The 17,758-nt window shown below is 32.8% G+C and overlaps 1 protein-coding gene across 2 annotated transcripts in view; it reads right to left on the minus strand.

Annotated features, from left to right (window-relative positions):
- LOC127708635 (uncharacterized) overlaps positions 1-17,758 on the minus strand; it is a 140,297-nt gene that overhangs the window by 5,563 nt on the left and 116,976 nt on the right. Inside the window, exons 62-74 of one of the 2 annotated variants that reach the window (XM_052213667.1) lie at positions 15,932-16,099; positions 15,132-15,296; positions 13,718-13,876; positions 12,702-12,860; positions 11,873-12,073; positions 10,262-10,426; positions 8,006-8,167; positions 6,100-6,261; positions 4,686-4,808; positions 3,033-3,137; positions 1,990-2,098; positions 1,199-1,440; positions 397-444 (exon numbers count right to left, since the gene is read on the minus strand). In XM_052213667.1, coding sequence (XP_052069627.1) covers positions 397-444; positions 1,199-1,440; positions 1,990-2,098; positions 3,033-3,137; positions 4,686-4,808; positions 6,100-6,261; positions 8,006-8,167; positions 10,262-10,426; positions 11,873-12,073; positions 12,702-12,860; positions 13,718-13,876; positions 15,132-15,296; positions 15,932-16,099 — 1,968 coding nt within the window. The remainder of the gene's footprint in view (positions 1-396; positions 445-1,198; positions 1,441-1,989; positions 2,099-3,032; positions 3,138-4,685; positions 4,809-6,099; positions 6,262-8,005; positions 8,168-10,261; positions 10,427-11,872; positions 12,074-12,701; positions 12,861-13,717; positions 13,877-15,131; positions 15,297-15,931; positions 16,100-17,758) is intronic. The other variant, XM_052213668.1, reaches the window with a different exon arrangement.

Genomic DNA, 17,758 nt, shown 5'->3' on the forward strand with positions numbered 1-17,758 from the left:
TTATATCTTGGTTAAGACCATCTAAAAATGTGGTACTTTTTTTATTTAGCTCATTAATATATGATGAATTAAATGTCAGAAGCAACATAACAAGTTATTTCAAAAGCGCTGACCATAGGTGCATTTAATAGCCAAGTTGTGATCATAGAACTCTAGTAAAGAACTTGTAGATTGTATAAGTTAGTTTCCCACACAGGCATGAGGATTATTTCAGAAACTAGTACTGTTTGAATGTACTATTACCATGGCTTCAGGTAAATGAACATTTTCCCTAAAGTGATAAGACCAATTTTCCCTAAATCTGTTTCATGTAGTGTATCTTAGTTCAATGCATCACAACTTCGCTGATAAATAAAAATCAACACAATGCAATTTGGCAAATAAATAAAGTCAAACCTGATTCTAAAATCATTCTACCATCTGGTTCCCACATTAATCTTGTTCCTAAAAATATTCTTCCATCTTATTTCAATAAATAGCATTACTGGTACCTTTTTAGACAGTAGTTGCAAAGAAATTATTTACTACCTTGGTGTCAGTTTAATACCTCAGGAAGTGATTTTTTTATGGACTTCAAACATTAAGTTTGCAACTGCATTTCAGATTCAGATTTGTCATAAAAAGTCAAAGACATTGATCTATTAAGGAAAAGGAAAAGTTTTATTTTAAATTCAGGTGACAGTACTTCAACTACAGATGCTCATATATCTAAATTCGATTAGAAAGATCAAAAGGGAGCTTTCTTCCATCAATCCTAATGGTGTTTTAAAATTACACGAGAACTGGTTAAAGCAAATTTGAGTTATACTATGTGTTGACAGAAGGATGGACAGACAGACATTGGTATACGATAATCTGTCCACAGGACACAATGCCCTACTGGCACTAAACTTCTATGTTCAATGAACCGTGAAATAGGGGTTAAACCATAATTTGGAATATAATTTACAATGGACAAGTGAACTAAGTTTCAAGATGATGTGACCATAACTTCATGGTTAACTGTTCTGACCAAAAACTTTATCATGATACCAGGAAGAAGGAAGCACACACCAGAAAATAATATGCTCCATACTATAGTAAGCAGGGAATAAAATCTACCACACATATTAAATAAAAAGTAAAACTATGATTTTAGGGAAAATAATCATTCTGGAACTGACAATGTAATATTGAAAATGCAAATGGTTAAACTCACCATCAAATCCTCTGTTATCGTATGTTATCTCTGGTAACTGCTGCATTCCATGTTGTCCATAGTAAGGGGAAGGTGATGGATCTCTATACATTAACATCCTAGGTCCGGTATTATACCTGGATGCTGTATCATACAGAATCGGCTGTCGTGGGGTAGTATTATATAAACTAGATTTGTCATAGTCATGGTACCTTTCTGGTTCTTTGTAAACTGATCTCCTAGAAGACGATCCCCCTTTTCTTCTAAAAATATAAACACAACTGATTTAAAATTATGACTCATATGATACATAATGGAATAAGGACATGGATTTTTTTTTACACTACTATGGAAAGAATTCGTTAACTCACCTGCTATTGCTGATGTCAGTGTAAAATATGAATGTTGACTAAAAATTAAGTCTATTATAATCAGTTAAATACAGAATTTAAAAAAAAAATTGTATTCTGATGCCTTATACTTGATCTTAACGATTTGCTTCTGTACTAGTTTCATAACAATCTATGAATGTTTATAAATTTACCATGTCAAAGAAATTTAATCCCAGACTGCCTGTAAATGGTAACTTGGTCCTTTCATCAGTAAAATACAGAAAAATAAAGAACTTTTTTATAAAAAAAAGTTTCTGTCCAAATTTCGTGAATTCCATGAAGGTTTGACAAAGTTATTGATGTCTAAAAAAACCTTTAACCACAGACTGAACCTTAATGTTCACACTCCCAACCACGCTGATGGAATGAAGGACTTTTTATTCCAAAACAGTCAAAGTTTATCTTAACATGTTGACTTACGCTATTATTGAACAGCAGCACACAATAACAACTATAAGAATGAGTAGTCCTACACCACCAGCTACAGATCCAGCTATGATCTTCTCTGTCTGACTTAATCCTGTTGTGGCTGTAAAAGAATCAAAATTTTATAATTTTAATGTGCTATAATTATCCAGAGTAGGAGAATATTATTACTGATAAAATAATGGCTATGTATAACTATTAAATGATTATCATAGCTAATAAGTTAATGTCGGTCAACAAACTAGATGACACCACACAAATATTGTAGAATAATTGTTCCAAATCCTCAAGGTTGTGAATGGTTTCCACTACAAAATTTAGCAATTTCATTTCAGAAAACTGTCCAGTGATTGGTTAGGTCCTTTTCAGGACAGGTAGCTACATCTGAAGAGCCAAGCAAAAAAAGGAAATGGTACTTTTCAGGTGCAGATCCAGGATTTTGAAAAGGGATTTTTGAAAAGGGGGGCCCCCAAACTGGACAAAATTTGAAGTGGAACTGGTAAAAAGTCTGGATTAACCATAAATGAAATTCCATAAGGGGGTGGCCAGGCCACCCTTCCCCCTAAATCTGCCTCTGCTATTATACCAATCAAAATGTTTGGGAAACGGAGTTTAATGTGAATAAATGAAAGTGAGTGTCCAAATAAATTACACTTTTTGCACCCTTGTTACTCTTTATTTATTTACATTTAAAAAACTCAAAATTATTTGTTGTCATAAATAATCAAATTCAGTTCATCCTTCCTGCTAAGTGAACAAAAAATATATCCTTGATGAGCAGACTATCAGCTACAATTGAGGCACTCTTTTTATACTTTGTTCCAGTACATAGTTTTCATACAAATATAACCAATACTGTAATTGTCATGAATATGCACCAAGTTGATTTTCCAAATAAGAGTAGTAATGTGTATTTCAATTGGAAGATTTTCAGAGGAAAAAAAGCAATGTACACATTTTTAAATGCATGATTTCTCATTGTCATAGAATGGCAACTATGGGGTAAACAATTCCAATAATATTGTTACTAAACTTACATTTACGAGTTTCACATCTTGAGCCAGTGTAGTCATCTGGACAGGAGCAGGAAACAGGATTTCTAATACATGTACCTCTCACACAATAGTTAGCATCACACTTGTCTGAAAATCAAAAAATATTCTTATCAAAAGTTTACAAATGCAGATCTTCATAGTAGTTTCATTTTCAGATAAAATGTAGATTTATTAAAATGTACACAGGATACACACATTCAAATCATATATATTCATATATATTCAAAACATACATATTTAACAGAATGATAGATACTGGTATATATCCTTCTATACCCAAGAATTCTAAGGTAACACCAGACTTCAAGGATGGTGACAAGCTTTTAGCAACAAATTACAGACCTATATCTGTTCTTCCAACTTTATCAAATATAATAGAAAGGCATGTTTCTAATAACATGTACAAATACTTATCTAAACTTAAACTTTTACATTATTCACAATCTGGTTTCAAGCATTCTTGTCAAACTGTTCTTAATAATATCATTGACAAATGGTTGCAAGAAAAGAATAATGGTAATTTAAACCTAGCAATTTTATTAGACTTTAAAAAAGATTTTGATCTGTTAGATTATGACATTCTTTGTTTAAAGGCTGAAATTTAAGGATTCACTAAAGTAAATATATACGTTGTCCAGAACTTTAATTAAATAGTATGTATATGTATGCATAGGAGAGTGTATGTGTATTTTATTTGCTATACATAACCATATAATAATATAGTATCTGTATAAACGTATAAGCTAGCAATTGTTTTTAGATATATATATGTATGTAAAGTCTCTGATTGATTGTATAATAAAAACTATAACATAAGTTTCCATATGTTTCAGCCTTCTTCATTGGAATAAGTTATAACATTGAAACAACAATTACATTTTTTGGAAACATTACGTTACAATAACTTCTATGACGTTCATTTGTCCTGCTTTTTCATTTTTCATAATTTTTTTACTTTCGATTGTACACAGCGTTAAGCACTTCAGGCTCTAAAGTTTATAATTCTATAATCCAAAAGGCCTCTTCATTTTTTCTGTAAATTTCTGTGCCAAATACTCTTTCTATTGCAGTGAATTTTAGATTTTTCATCGAATGGTTATGTTCAACATGAATCCAACAGAAAGTAACATGTGTAGGGTTTATAAGTAACTTACTGTAAATAACAAACCATTAACAAGAAAACAGAAATCCTCAAAATAAATGTAATAATGTAACAAAGAAGACTACACAATTTTGTCAAGTCATCCCCTGGTTCATTTGACATATAACACACAGGGATAAACCTATAATTATAGGTTATTGTTGAGATGACCAATGATAATCTGTTTATCGCTATTTTACCTATGACGACGTTGTCAATTTCATGTCAATTTCATTGACAACGCCACATGCCCCCTTAGTTTCTAGCCATAATTTTTCATATCACTTGACTCCACTGAGAAAGGAAATTTTCAGTCAGCAAGATCAAAGGAAAATCTTGTAAAATATTGATAATATAGAATAGTTGTACTATATAGGGCAGATGTTAACAATTAGATAGTGCAATAAAAAAATTGTTAATGTTAAAAAAAACAAAAAAAGATTTAAATTCTCAGGACAAAAAAAAAAACAAGTAAAAATATAACTTGTACTTACGTGTGCAGACATTATTCTGTTCCTGATAGTTAGGCTGACATGAACATTTAAATCCATCGTTGATGTCATCTTGACACACAGAATTTGAAGAGCAATTGTTTTTATTGGGAGTATCACAATAACCTGCAGAAAGAAAAATAATTGAGTGAAGTCCATATGAACACAATCACACAAACTGAAGACCAAACTGTACTGCTGCTCACTTGCCTTACAGCTGCCAAATATGTGGCCAGCCAAAATTCAGGCATGTTTCATCACCTTTAGAAAACTGACTGACTGTTTGCAAATACAAGGTGCTCTATTTTCTAGCAGTGCTCCCTCCTAATAGCACAGAGGTCATATTTCAATTAATTTATACAACCATATTCATATGTCCTAAAAAATTTTGATAAAATATTGACATGTTTATTAGCTTAAGAAGACATAAACTAATTATTGGGTATTTCTTCTTGATTTTCCTTACATTATGATAGTTGCAAAAAGTAATGTCTCAAGGAATATTATGATTTTGGCATCAATATCTTGACAACAGATAGCAAAAAGAAGATAACACAAAGATCACCAGCCAAGTATAGGTTCATCTAAGAGAAGTATTGAGAGAATAGAATGAGAGAAAAAATTGATTCCAATTGTTTAAAGACTCTGAGTTAGAGTATCCAATAATCCTCTTTTTTATTATTTAGGACATCCAACACTGGGTCATTTGAGTTGTTCCAGGGAAATTTGATGATTTCAAAAAACATTTGGTGAATGTTGTGCCCTGTCTGGTTGAAGTGTTTGCCAGTTGGTTCCACTGTGTTATTTTTTCATTATATTGGAAATTTTCGAAGAGACAAGCTTTAAATGGATGTTTGCTTGTTCCAAAATATTGTTGTTTGGTTAATCTGATGTTGAAGAAATGTTTTGGTAGCCTTTACGGCAGATTTTTGATTATTTCTGTATAATTCATTCACAACTTTTATAGACTCAGGACAATTAAGAGATTGACATTTTGTATAGACTCAGGACAATTAAGAGATTGACATTTTGTATAGACTCAGGACAATTAAGAGATTGACATTTTGTATAGACTCAGGACAATTAAGAGATTGACATATTATATAGACATCTGTCTACTGGACCTGGTTATTTGTTGAAACCTGTTTCTTACTCTTTAGATATCTTCTGGTTATTTTAGTTGTATGGATGTGGTCTCAATAATGTAAATCCATTTATACATACCTACCTGTTAAACTAAGTCTGTTAACTGCCAAAATACTTTTGTTCCAGGACATCAGTTTTTGTAATGTATAATATGATATAAGTTTTATTTGTGGATTCTTAAAATTTGAGCCAATTAAATTCTATGAAAAACAAAATCCAAAAGAAATCTAACAAATAAAATTATGCTGGTATGATACATATAGACACTTACTCTTACAATCCGCCAAACTTGTAGCTGCAGGCTGGTCTGTGTACTTCCCATCAGGGCATACCTTACAGGAGAACTGACCTGTCAAATCCTGATAGTAATTCAATGGACATAGGTCACAATTACCAGTGGCAACATTAAGTCTTTGTCCTACTAGACAAGGGGCTGTAAAATAGTTAATCATAACACTTTTCATTTATTTTGCGATTTGGTATTACATAAAAATAACTAATATCAGATAAAAAAAAGGTACCCACTAAAAAAATATTTTATTCTTGTGATAGCTTCTCTCACTTTACTACAATTTCGTGTAAATTTTTATTGTTGTGGTTTCAAATTTTTTATGGATTGAGGAACAGTAGCATTTTTGTGGATACTTGATTTCATGGTTTTAACAAATATCCTGTTACAGCCTATAGAAAATTAGTACATTGTGGAACACATAAATTCATGGTTCACCTAACCCCCCAAAAGCCATGAAAATTAGTCCCCCATGAATAGTTATATTTCTTTTTCAGTTTGAATATTTATTGCAATTGTTAAGAGGTCATTTGATAATTTGCCTTACTGTGGATTCATTTTTATTCGTGGTATACCAATTTTCGTGGGTTTTGTGGGTCACAGCGAACCACGAATTTAAGAATTCAACAAAGAATAATCCAGAGAAATGTGTATGGAGCCGGATGTTTATTTCTGGTTATGTTATGCAGTTCTAGTATAGTGTTGACTAGCGATAAACATTTTAACATAACACATGTTTTTATTGAAATAAGATACAAGTATTTTGATAAAATCAATAATAAATATATCGAATATCAGTGATAATTTACTTTTTAAAATGGATGAAAACTGTTCATGAAAAATAACTGCAAGTTGTTTATTACCGTGTCATAGATTGGTTTACTGGTGATTAAAAATCAATAGGATTAAGTACGGTACCGTAGGTAATATTGTTTATGACAGGAACATTTATTTTCACACCTTTAACTTATATGACTGTTAATTATATCGTGATTAGGGAAATGAGCTTTCAATTAAAGAGTTTTGAATGCCTTATAAAATTCCGCCAAGAATTTATAAATTGTAAAACAAACAAATAATTTGTCTCTGCCCATTGTTGTAATAGAAGTTTTCAATGAACACTTTCACCTAGAATAACCAAGCGAGGATTTTGACAATTCAAAACTTTTTCAATGAATTCCTATTTTTTTGTTTGTTTTTTTATTGATCAAACCAAGGAGGTTATATGATTTTCTAAATCAAAAAGAAATCCACGGAATACGTATCTGATTTTTTTTGTAATCAGCGATCCAGGAATTTACGTATACCACGAAACGTCTTTTTTTCTCTATCCACGAAAATTGATACCCACGAAAATAAATGAATCCACAGTATTCACACTTCCTACCAAACTCAGATATAGCATTAACCGATATAACATAGAATTCCACTCAATTTGGTGCCAGGGATTGTCTTTTTTTTAATTGAGTTTTGCTGTGTGTTGACCAACTATCATTTGTGATGAAGAACACGTGTAGTCATTTTCTTTGGGAATTATAAAGTGTGTGCAGGGATTTTGTGTTTTGAAATTATACACAATAACCTTATTTTTTCCATAATAATGGGCAGTAAAGGTATATCCCTTGCTCTGGATATGTAAATGTAGGCAGCAAGGCATAGCTGTGGTAACTATAAATCATGTAAACTTCTGTATTAAACATGTTTGCTTTATATTAACCTGGCATCCAACAGTTATTCATAACTTTGACCTATCTGTCGTATTCTTAACAGCTCATTGTAATATTTGAATCTTAGCATAAAGAACACATACTTTTCTTCTCAGGTTGCCCATTTTATATGAGTTTGACTAAACTTGAATGTTCAAGTAAATCAATTAAAAACTACTTACACAGAGTGCATGCAGAGTTTGATGTTGAGCCGACACCAGCAGTTGTATATCCAGATGGACAAGCCACACATAGTAAGCCATCGGTAGCTTTGTTACGATACTTGCCCTTAGGACAGGCAACACACTGAGCTCCATTACCTTCTTGACCAGAAGCACAGTCACCTGTAACATTTAAATCACATTGTTAAATAATTCAGTTTCAAAATAGAGATACTTCCTTTGTTGGGAATTGTGTACAAACAATATTAATTCTAAGGGCCAGTGCTCTAAATTAGAGGTGGTTGCTCACTGCATCTTCAACAATGGCCACTTTTTGATAAAAATAATCATAAACATGGTATACCTTCACAAACGGTTAATTGACAATTTCAGTCATGTTGACATATTTGTAGATCTTGTCTTGCTGATCATTTTTGCTTTTTAAAGTTTCTATTTATCTTTTATAGTTTTTAACATAATAGGCAAAAACACATGAAATTAGTAAAAATCATCATTAAAGGGCAATAAATCCAATAAGAAGTTGACTGACAATTTCAACCAATTTGACTTATTTTCATGTCTTGTCTTCCTGATCATTTTTGCATTTATAGTTTCTCTCAATATTTTTCTATAGTTTTCAAGATAAAAGGCAAAAATGGCAAAAAAAAATTAGTAAAATTCCTCATTTAAGGTCAATATCTACTATAAGGAGTTGTCAGACAGTTTTGATGTAGTCAAAAAGAAGGTAGTACTCAACATTGTGAACATTTCTGCCACTGTCAGATTTTCTCTATCTATAGCAGTTTTCAAGATAATAGACAAAACTTGCACTTTACCCCTTTGTTCTGTTTTTAGCAATGAGGGCCATGTTGGTTGGCAGGCAGGGTCGTCGGACACAGTTTTTAACTGAATATCCCAATGACTATTGTGGCCAAGTTTGGTTCTAATTGGGCCAGTAGTTTCAGAGGGAAAATTAAACAGCTGCGCCATGAGCGCCGAGCACAGGATACGCCCGTCGTCTTGTGTGTGAGGTTTTATGCAATAATCATAAATCGTTTCTGAGATATGGCGCGACATGTGAAAACCCCCTTTTTTATAAAAAAATCAATAACTCTAAAATAAAATTTTGAATTATCACCAAAAAGTATACAGATCTTTAGATTAATATAATTAAGAAGTGTGTAAAGTTTTAAGCAATAATCATAAATAGTTTTTGAGAAACGGCGCGACATGTGAAAAAAACACCCCCCCCTGTTTAATTACAAAGTCCCGTAACTCAAAAAGTTTTAATCTTATTTTCACCAAAAAGTATGCAGATTGTTTGACCATCATAAGAAATAACTATGTTAAGTTTCATGAAATTTGGATAAGTCGTTCTCAAGTTACGGTGCGACATGTGGACGCCAGACAGACGGACGCCGGACATTTGTATACCATAATACGTCCTGTCAAAATTTTGACGGGCATATAAAAACAAGGATAAAACTGCTCACTTGTATATTACAATGTGCCTTGTTTTCTATATATAAATGAAAATGTTCAAAGGTAAATGGGAATGTCTTTGATTAAAGTGAAAAGTTAGAAAGCCTTAAAGACATTCACAGTAAAATATGTAAACCTTAAAATGATTCTAGAAAATAAAAAGTAGTAGCAGACAGTTATTGTATAAAAACAAAGACAACTTATTTTGGAAAGAGAATCTGAAAATGGTACGGTTTATCACTACAATTTTACAATAACAATTTCTACCAATATTATTTATCACATGATAATAAAATGCATCAAATCAATGTTAACAATAATCTTTTCTAAGGTAAACTTATAACATGATACTTATGTATACAATTACGTAGGACAGGCAGGGCAGGATCTAATCAATGTAAACAACAATCTTTTCTAAGGTAAACTTATGACATGATATTTACGGATACAATTACTTAGGACAGGCAGGACAGGATCTAATCAATGTAAACTCTAATCTTTTCTAAGGTAAACTTATGACATGATACTTACAGATACAATTACTTAGGACAGGCAGGATAGGATCTAATCAATGTAAACTTTAATCTTTTCTAAGGTAAACTTATGACATGATACTTACGAATACAATTACTTAGGACAGGCAGGATAGGATCTAATCAATGTAAACTTTAATCTTTTCTAAGGTAAACTTATAACATGATACTTACGTATACAATTACTTAGGACAGGCAGGACAGGATCTAATCAATGTAAACTTTAATCTTTTCTAAGGTAAACTTATAACATGATACTTACGTATACAATTACTTATGATGGTGGCTCCTGCTGATTGAGTTGTATAACCTTGAGGACAGTCTGTACAACTGTCCTGCCATTTATCAATATTGTATTTCCCTAAAGGACAAGGTGTACAAGCATTGGTCACTGGATTTCTAAACTGTCCTGGTGTAGTGCAATTTCCTGAAAAAAGGAATAATTTATATAAAAAAGGTGTATCAAGTTGTCTGTACCTATTTTCTAGGCATCCACTGAACCATAACAATGAGGTCAACAAATTCAAAAGAAATATGACCCAGATAGTTTAGAACATAAGGTATCTGTATACAAGATATGAAGTATCCAAGTATTCTACCTTCTGAACTATAAAACTTTATATAAATAGTTTATTTACACTGTTGTCACTATCAGATAAGCTTTTTCTAATTACGGTATTGAGATTTTATTTAGCTGTAATGAAAAATAAATGGGGAATATGTCCATGGTACACAGATGATGCCCCCGTTTGCATATAACATTATAAAGGGCCATAACTCAAGAACAGTAAAAGTCATGCTACCCAAATTCATACTTTATCTGAGTTTTGTGGTAATAAGTATTGTGTATAAGTTTCATAACATTTGGTTGAGGCAAACTAAAGTAGAGAACGGAAACCAATTTTGGGACATACGGACGGACTGACAAGGGTAAAACTTAATGCCACCTAAAATATATGTTGTGACAAAGATGATCTAATGAAAATTCAGTGACAAGGATGATCTGATGTTGGTTCTGTGACAAGGATGATCTAATGATGCTTCAGTGACAAGTGGGATCTTATGATGGTACAGTGACAAGGGGGATCTAATGAGCTAATGATGGTTCAGTGACAAGGATGATCTAATGATGCTTCAGTGACAAGGGGGATCTAATGATGGTGCAGTGACAAGGGGGATCTAATGATCTAATGATGGTTCAGTGACAAGGATGATCTAATGATGGTTCAGTGACAAGGGGGGTCTAATGATGCTTCAGTGACTAAGGGGATCTAATGATCTAATAATGGTTCAGTGACAAGGATGATCTAATGATGGTTCAGTGACAAGGGGGATCTAATGATCTAATAATGGTTCAGTGACAAGGATGATCTAATGATGGTTCAGTGACAAGGGCGGTCAAATGATGCTTCAGTGACTAGGGGGATCTAATGATCTAATGATGGTTCAGTAACAAGGATGATCTAATGATGGTTCAGTGACAAGGGGGGTCTAATGATGCTTCAGTGACTAGGGGGATCTAATGATGATTCAGTGACAAGGATGATCTCATGATGGTTCAGTGACAAGGATGATCTAATGATGGTTCAGTGACAAGGGGGATCTAATGATGGTTCAGTGACAAGGGGGATCTAAAGATGCTTCAGTGACAAGGGGGGTCTAATGATGCTTCAGTGAAAAGGGTGATCTAATGATGATTCAGTGACCAGGATGATCTAATGATGATTCAGTGACCAGGATGATCTCATGATGGTCAGAAGATTCTTCTTGAACAAATGTTGGAATTAACTTTCAAGACAAATTGTTTCATTTCTCGCTCTATCATGATAAAACTGTAATAGAATAGTCTGACTTTTAGAGAAAATATACTTACTGACAGTACAGTCTGAGGAAGAAGTACCAGGTTGATTAAGAGGTGTAATATAATCTGTTGGACACATTTGACATTCCATGGTTGCCCTACTGCTACTATCTCTGTAATATCCTCGCTCACAGCTCCGACATGACTGGATACCAGTATTAGAACCTCCTGGAGTATAGTTTGGATTGATCTCAGTTCCATCTCCACAATCAACTGTCAAAAAATAATCACAAAGTTAGAATAAAACATTTCAGATGGACTGAAGTAATGCTTGTATGCTTCGATGGATGGATGGCTGTTAAACATCCAGTGGCAAATGAGAACAAGATACTGTTATATGAATATAGACCCTGCTTTGTGCTATACAGACACACTGAGCTCGATTTTTTAATGTTAGTTCACAAGATTACAGTCCCTAGGGAATAATGTCACCCATCCTAGGACATATTATTTTGATTCCGAGCCATTGGTCTAAATGAGTGTCAACTAGATATATGTCTAGTCTAGTTTTTTGTACCCCATATCTATTATGATAGTATTTACCTTTAAATTCTCAATGCTGTGTGGCTATACAAAGAGTATCAGCTAAGTCTATGCCTAGTCTTGTTTTTTGTACCCCCTATCTATAATGACAGTATTTACCTTTAACATCTGATTGTTGTGTGGCTGTTTAAAGAGTATCAACTAAGTCTATGGTTAGTCTTGTTTTTTGTACCCCATATCTATTATAATAGTATTTAACTTTAAAATCTGATTGTTGGGTGGCTGTTTGAAGAGTATCAACTAAGTCTAAATCTAGTCTTGTTTTTTATAACCCTCTTTCTATTATGACAGTATTTACCTTTACAATCTGATTGTTGTGTGGCTGTTTGAAGAGTAAATGTTGTATATCCATTCAAACAAGATATACAGCTTGTCTGCTGTTTCTGTGGTTGATAATGGTCATATCCACACATATCACACTGATTGTTGACAAGTTTGTATCCAGGTTGACAGTCAGCTGCAGAACAATGTTAAACATTTTAATATTGATGATTTAGTCTTTTAACAAAATACTGTAGAAAATTTTTAGTTACAAAAGAAATTGGTCACTTTCAAAATATTTCTTTTCATTGTAAAAACAAATAAGAATAAAATATGTGCATGAGGTAAAAATATCAATGTTAAAATGCTTACAAAGAGAACTGTTATTGCAGAAAAATTGGTACCGTTTATATTATTGGAATTGTCTTCAATTACTGCAGGGGAAGCAACCCATCATTGACCATATAAGAATTTACTGAACTTAATTTTACCCTAACCATAAAGTACAGTGTAAAGTAAATAAAGGCCATTGTAATTGTACTGCATAATCATATAAGTTCAAGGACTACAACACTGAACAAAATCATCAGACCGGAACAAAATTTGAACTTGATCTGTAACTTGTCACAATAAAACTATATACCAATTATTAAATCAATATCTTCATGCATGATGAAAAAAAAGTGCAGAAAACTGATTATTTGAGTGAATTTTCAAAGTCCAAGGACCATAATTCTGGACAAAATCATCAGACTGGATCAAAATTCGAACTTGATCTGTAACTTGTCATAATAAAACTATATACCAAATATCAAATCAATATCTTCAAGCATGAAGAAAAAAAGTGTTGAAAACTGATTTGCCGGACTGACGGATGGACAGACAGACAGACAGACGGACGGAGTGCAAACCTAAAGTCCCTTTCGACTTTGTCGGTAGGGGACTAAAAAGTGTGTTTGAAGAAACATGAAAACTGTTAACTGTTGCACAATAAACCTGAATCATAATAATTTTTTATAAAACTATATCAAGGTATATCAATGTTATACTTACGAACATTACAGTCATTTTGATTTGTAGATCCAGTACTAGCAGTAATGTATCCAGTTGGGCATTTTGTACAACTACTGGCTTTCTTCTCAATTTTAAAATACCCAATCTGACATTTGACACACTGACCATTTACATCTTCATATCCTGGATCACAACTCACTAAAATCATAAAAAAAAAAACATACACAAATCACTAGATTTCTACTTTAAGTGCAATTACAAAACACAAATCATAAGATCAATACTTAGTGCAATTACAGAAACACAAATCATTAGATCATTAATAACTGGAAATTTAACAACACAAATTTTTTAGATCTCTAATTACTGAAATAACACTTTCATATTTCTGTGAACTGCAAAATCTGTGAAAATAGTTTTTAACATCTTTCATGGTACTTCCAACAAAACAGGGAGCCTGACTTCTTACCTGGTTCACAGTGTTCAAGAGTCATAGGGACAAGTGTATCTCTTTTTGAAAATGACAGAGAAAGTATTGGGACTTAGAGAGAATAAAGTGCTTATTTGATTGCAACATTATATTGTTTGATTTTTACAATATATCAACCATCTAAATATGCAGTACTAGAAAGAGATTAAAAGAATAAGTTGAAAAATAAAAGAACAGTGTTACAATGTACCTCACCATTACAATGTTTATTTACCCATGGGCAATAACTTCAATCTTTTTTTTTCTTTAAACTTTTCCATAAATATAATACAAGAAATGTAGTCATGAGGTCCCTAACAGTTTTAATATCCATATAATTTCCAATTATATTAATGGATATAGCTCCTGTAAAAATATTTGAACAGCTCTTATTATGGAACTTTTCCAAGACTTAGCTGATATAAACATTGGAAATAAATTTCATAAAAATTTGATTAAATGTAAGTGTGAGAGTGCTTACAATGCAATATTTAATATAGAATACATGTTGATAACACATGATTCCTATAATATAAGTTAGTCTGCAATGATTTTCAAACTTGTCCAAGATATTTCTGCTATAAACCTTTGACATAAACTTCATAAAATCTGGCAAGAATTGGAGGCTGGAGGGACAGATGGATGGACAGATGGAAGCTTAGACAGACGTAACCTGGTATTTCTATCCCCCCCCCCCCCCCCCCCCCAAAAAAAAGGCATTATATAACCAGTTATCAAGTAAACTTTAATGTGGAAAACTATTTTGTTTATATCCATTGATTAGTGTAGCTCATAAAGGACTGATTGTGGCTATGACAATTGTTACATATCTGTTGTCATCTGTGACACATATATGATCATATATTCTGTTAAGGTCAGCCAAATAATGATCAATGTTGATAAAACTTTTGAAGTTTTCAAACTGCTAAGATAAACAAATTCAAACAGCAACAGAAACAATGGATGTAAATTCATAATACTTACAAATACAATCATTCAATGCTGTAGCCCCAGGAAGAGTGGTAGTTTTCTGTGGAGGACAGCTAACACAATCAGTCTGCCATTTACTCATCTGATATGTACCAGCAGGACAAATCTGACATCCGGTAGGACTGGTACCATCAATCTTGTATCCAGCTGTACAGTTACCTAAAATAACAAAACAATAGTAAACACAGTGTTATAGCCAGCTGTACAGTTACCCCCCAAAATAATAATAGTAAACACAGTGTTATAGCCACCTGTATAGTTACCCCCCAAAATAATAATAGTAAACACAGTGTTATAGCCACCTGTATAGTTACCCCCAAATTAACAAAACAATAGTAAACTCTGTCTTATATTCAGCTGTAAAGTTACCCCAAATTAACAAAACAATAATATTAAACTCTATCTTATATTCAGCTGTACAGTTACCCAAAATTAAAAAAAACAGTAGTAAACTCTTGTCTTATAATTAGCTGTACAGCTACCCCAAATTAACAAAACAATAACAATTTCGTATATTCAGCTGTATAGTTACCCCAAATTAACCAAATAAAAGTAAACTCTGTCTTATATTCAGTTGTACAATTACCTAAAATTAACAAAATAAAAGTAAACTCTGTCTTATATTCAGCTGTACAGTTACCCCAAATTAACAACATAAAAGTAAACTCTGTCTTATATTCAGTTGTACAATTACCTAAAATTAACAAAATAAAAGTAAACTCTGTCTTGTATTTAGCAGTACAATTACCTAGAATTAACATCTAATCTTAATACATCTACTTAGTGATACATACCCACAGTACACTGTGCTTGTGATGTAGCTCCAATCGAAGGAGTGATACGGTCTATTTGACACAACATGCACTCAGAGAAAACATCTATGGCATTGTCCTTGTAGTAGCCTCTATCACATTTTACACAGGCACCCTGGCTGTCTTTTTCTTCCCCAGAGTTACAATAAGCTAAATTAAAAAATATCAAAGATGACAACCAAATACAAATAAACAGAACCATTGGATAATATAATGAGACATCACATTACCATAGATACCACAATAAAACGTAAGTTTCTTGAGATCATGGTCTGGATTTTATTTCAAACCAAACATTCACATTACATGAAAGGTTATTTTATTCATAAACTGTTATTACAGAGATATATCTTGCCTGTATTTTATTTGATAGCATACTGCAGTTTTGAAATTAAAATGACAATACTTTAACATGTAGTCTATGCAAAAAATTTAGTTAATGAACCATGACTGAAGGTGCAGGGCAAAATGATATCCATGGGAATCAGGCGTGCAAATGCTATTACAACCATTAGTGGTTCTTCAAAAACTTTAACAAGTCAGCTATACAAAGTTTTCTAGTCAATAGAACATGACAGAGGGCGCTGGGGCCAAATAATCTCCACTGATGTGTTAATGCTTATACAACTGCATACCAAATATCATTGACTTACCATTAGCGGTTCATCTCAAACTGACCTAATCACAAACTTTAACAAGTACACTAAGCAAAAGTTTTAAAGTCAACAGGCCCTGACTGAGGAGGTAGGGCCAAACAAATTCGATGAAAAAGAGATGAGCCATTGCTAATGCTAATTGCATACCAAATATGATTAACCTACCATTAGTGCTTCCCCTTAAACTGACATAATCACAAACCTAAATATTATTGAGGCAGTCAATGCCACCATTAACATATCCACATTACACTCTGTTTGTAATCTTACTTAACTGACAAAAATCACTCTTGCTGGTAATGAGTGAATCAAAGTGACTACTAGTGTTTAAGAGTGAAAACAATAAGATTTATTACCTTGACGTATAAAATTTATTGAATATACAGAGAGATATTTCAGAATGAATATAACCAGCATTAAAAGATACTTCCTTTCACACATTGTTTTACAAACTGATAAAGTCTGCTTCTTACGTGTGTAAGATTGACAATCTGTACATGTAGTATTGAAGACAGTCATATAAAAATAAGAGTATGTGGTATGATTGCCAATGAGACAATTCTCTCCAACAGAGACCAAAATGACATAGAAGTTAACAACTAAAGGTCACTATTAGTTTACACGGTGTATCACTCACTGATCTAGTTTGCCTTGTATAAGTGTTATTTTGACAGTCTGTACATATAATCTGGTAGACTGATACTTGCTTTCACACTGTGTATCACTAACTGATCCAGCCTGTCTTGTATACGTGTAAGTTGGACAGTCTTTACATGTAGTCTGGTAGACAGATACTAACTTTCACACTGTGTATCACTAACTGATCCAGCCTGTCTTGTATACATATTAGTTGGACAGTCTTTACATGTAGTCTGGTAGACAGATACTTACTTTCACACTGTGTATCACTGACTGATCCAGCCTGTCTTGTATACGTGTTAGTTGGACAGTCTTTACATGTAGTCTGGTAGACTGATACTTACTTTCACACAGTGTATCACTAACTGATCCAGCCTGTCTTGTATACGTGTTAGTTGGACAGTCTTTACATGTAGTCTGGTAGACAGATACTTACTTTCACACAGTGTATCACTAACTGATCCAGCCTGTCTTGTATACATGTTAGTTGGACAGTCTTTACATGTAGTCTAGT

The sequence above is a fragment of the Mytilus californianus genome, unplaced genomic scaffold (genome assembly GCF_021869535.1).
Source record: "Mytilus californianus isolate M0D057914Y unplaced genomic scaffold, xbMytCali1.0.p SCAF_7, whole genome shotgun sequence".
Taxonomy (NCBI): domain Eukaryota; kingdom Metazoa; phylum Mollusca; class Bivalvia; order Mytilida; family Mytilidae; genus Mytilus; species Mytilus californianus.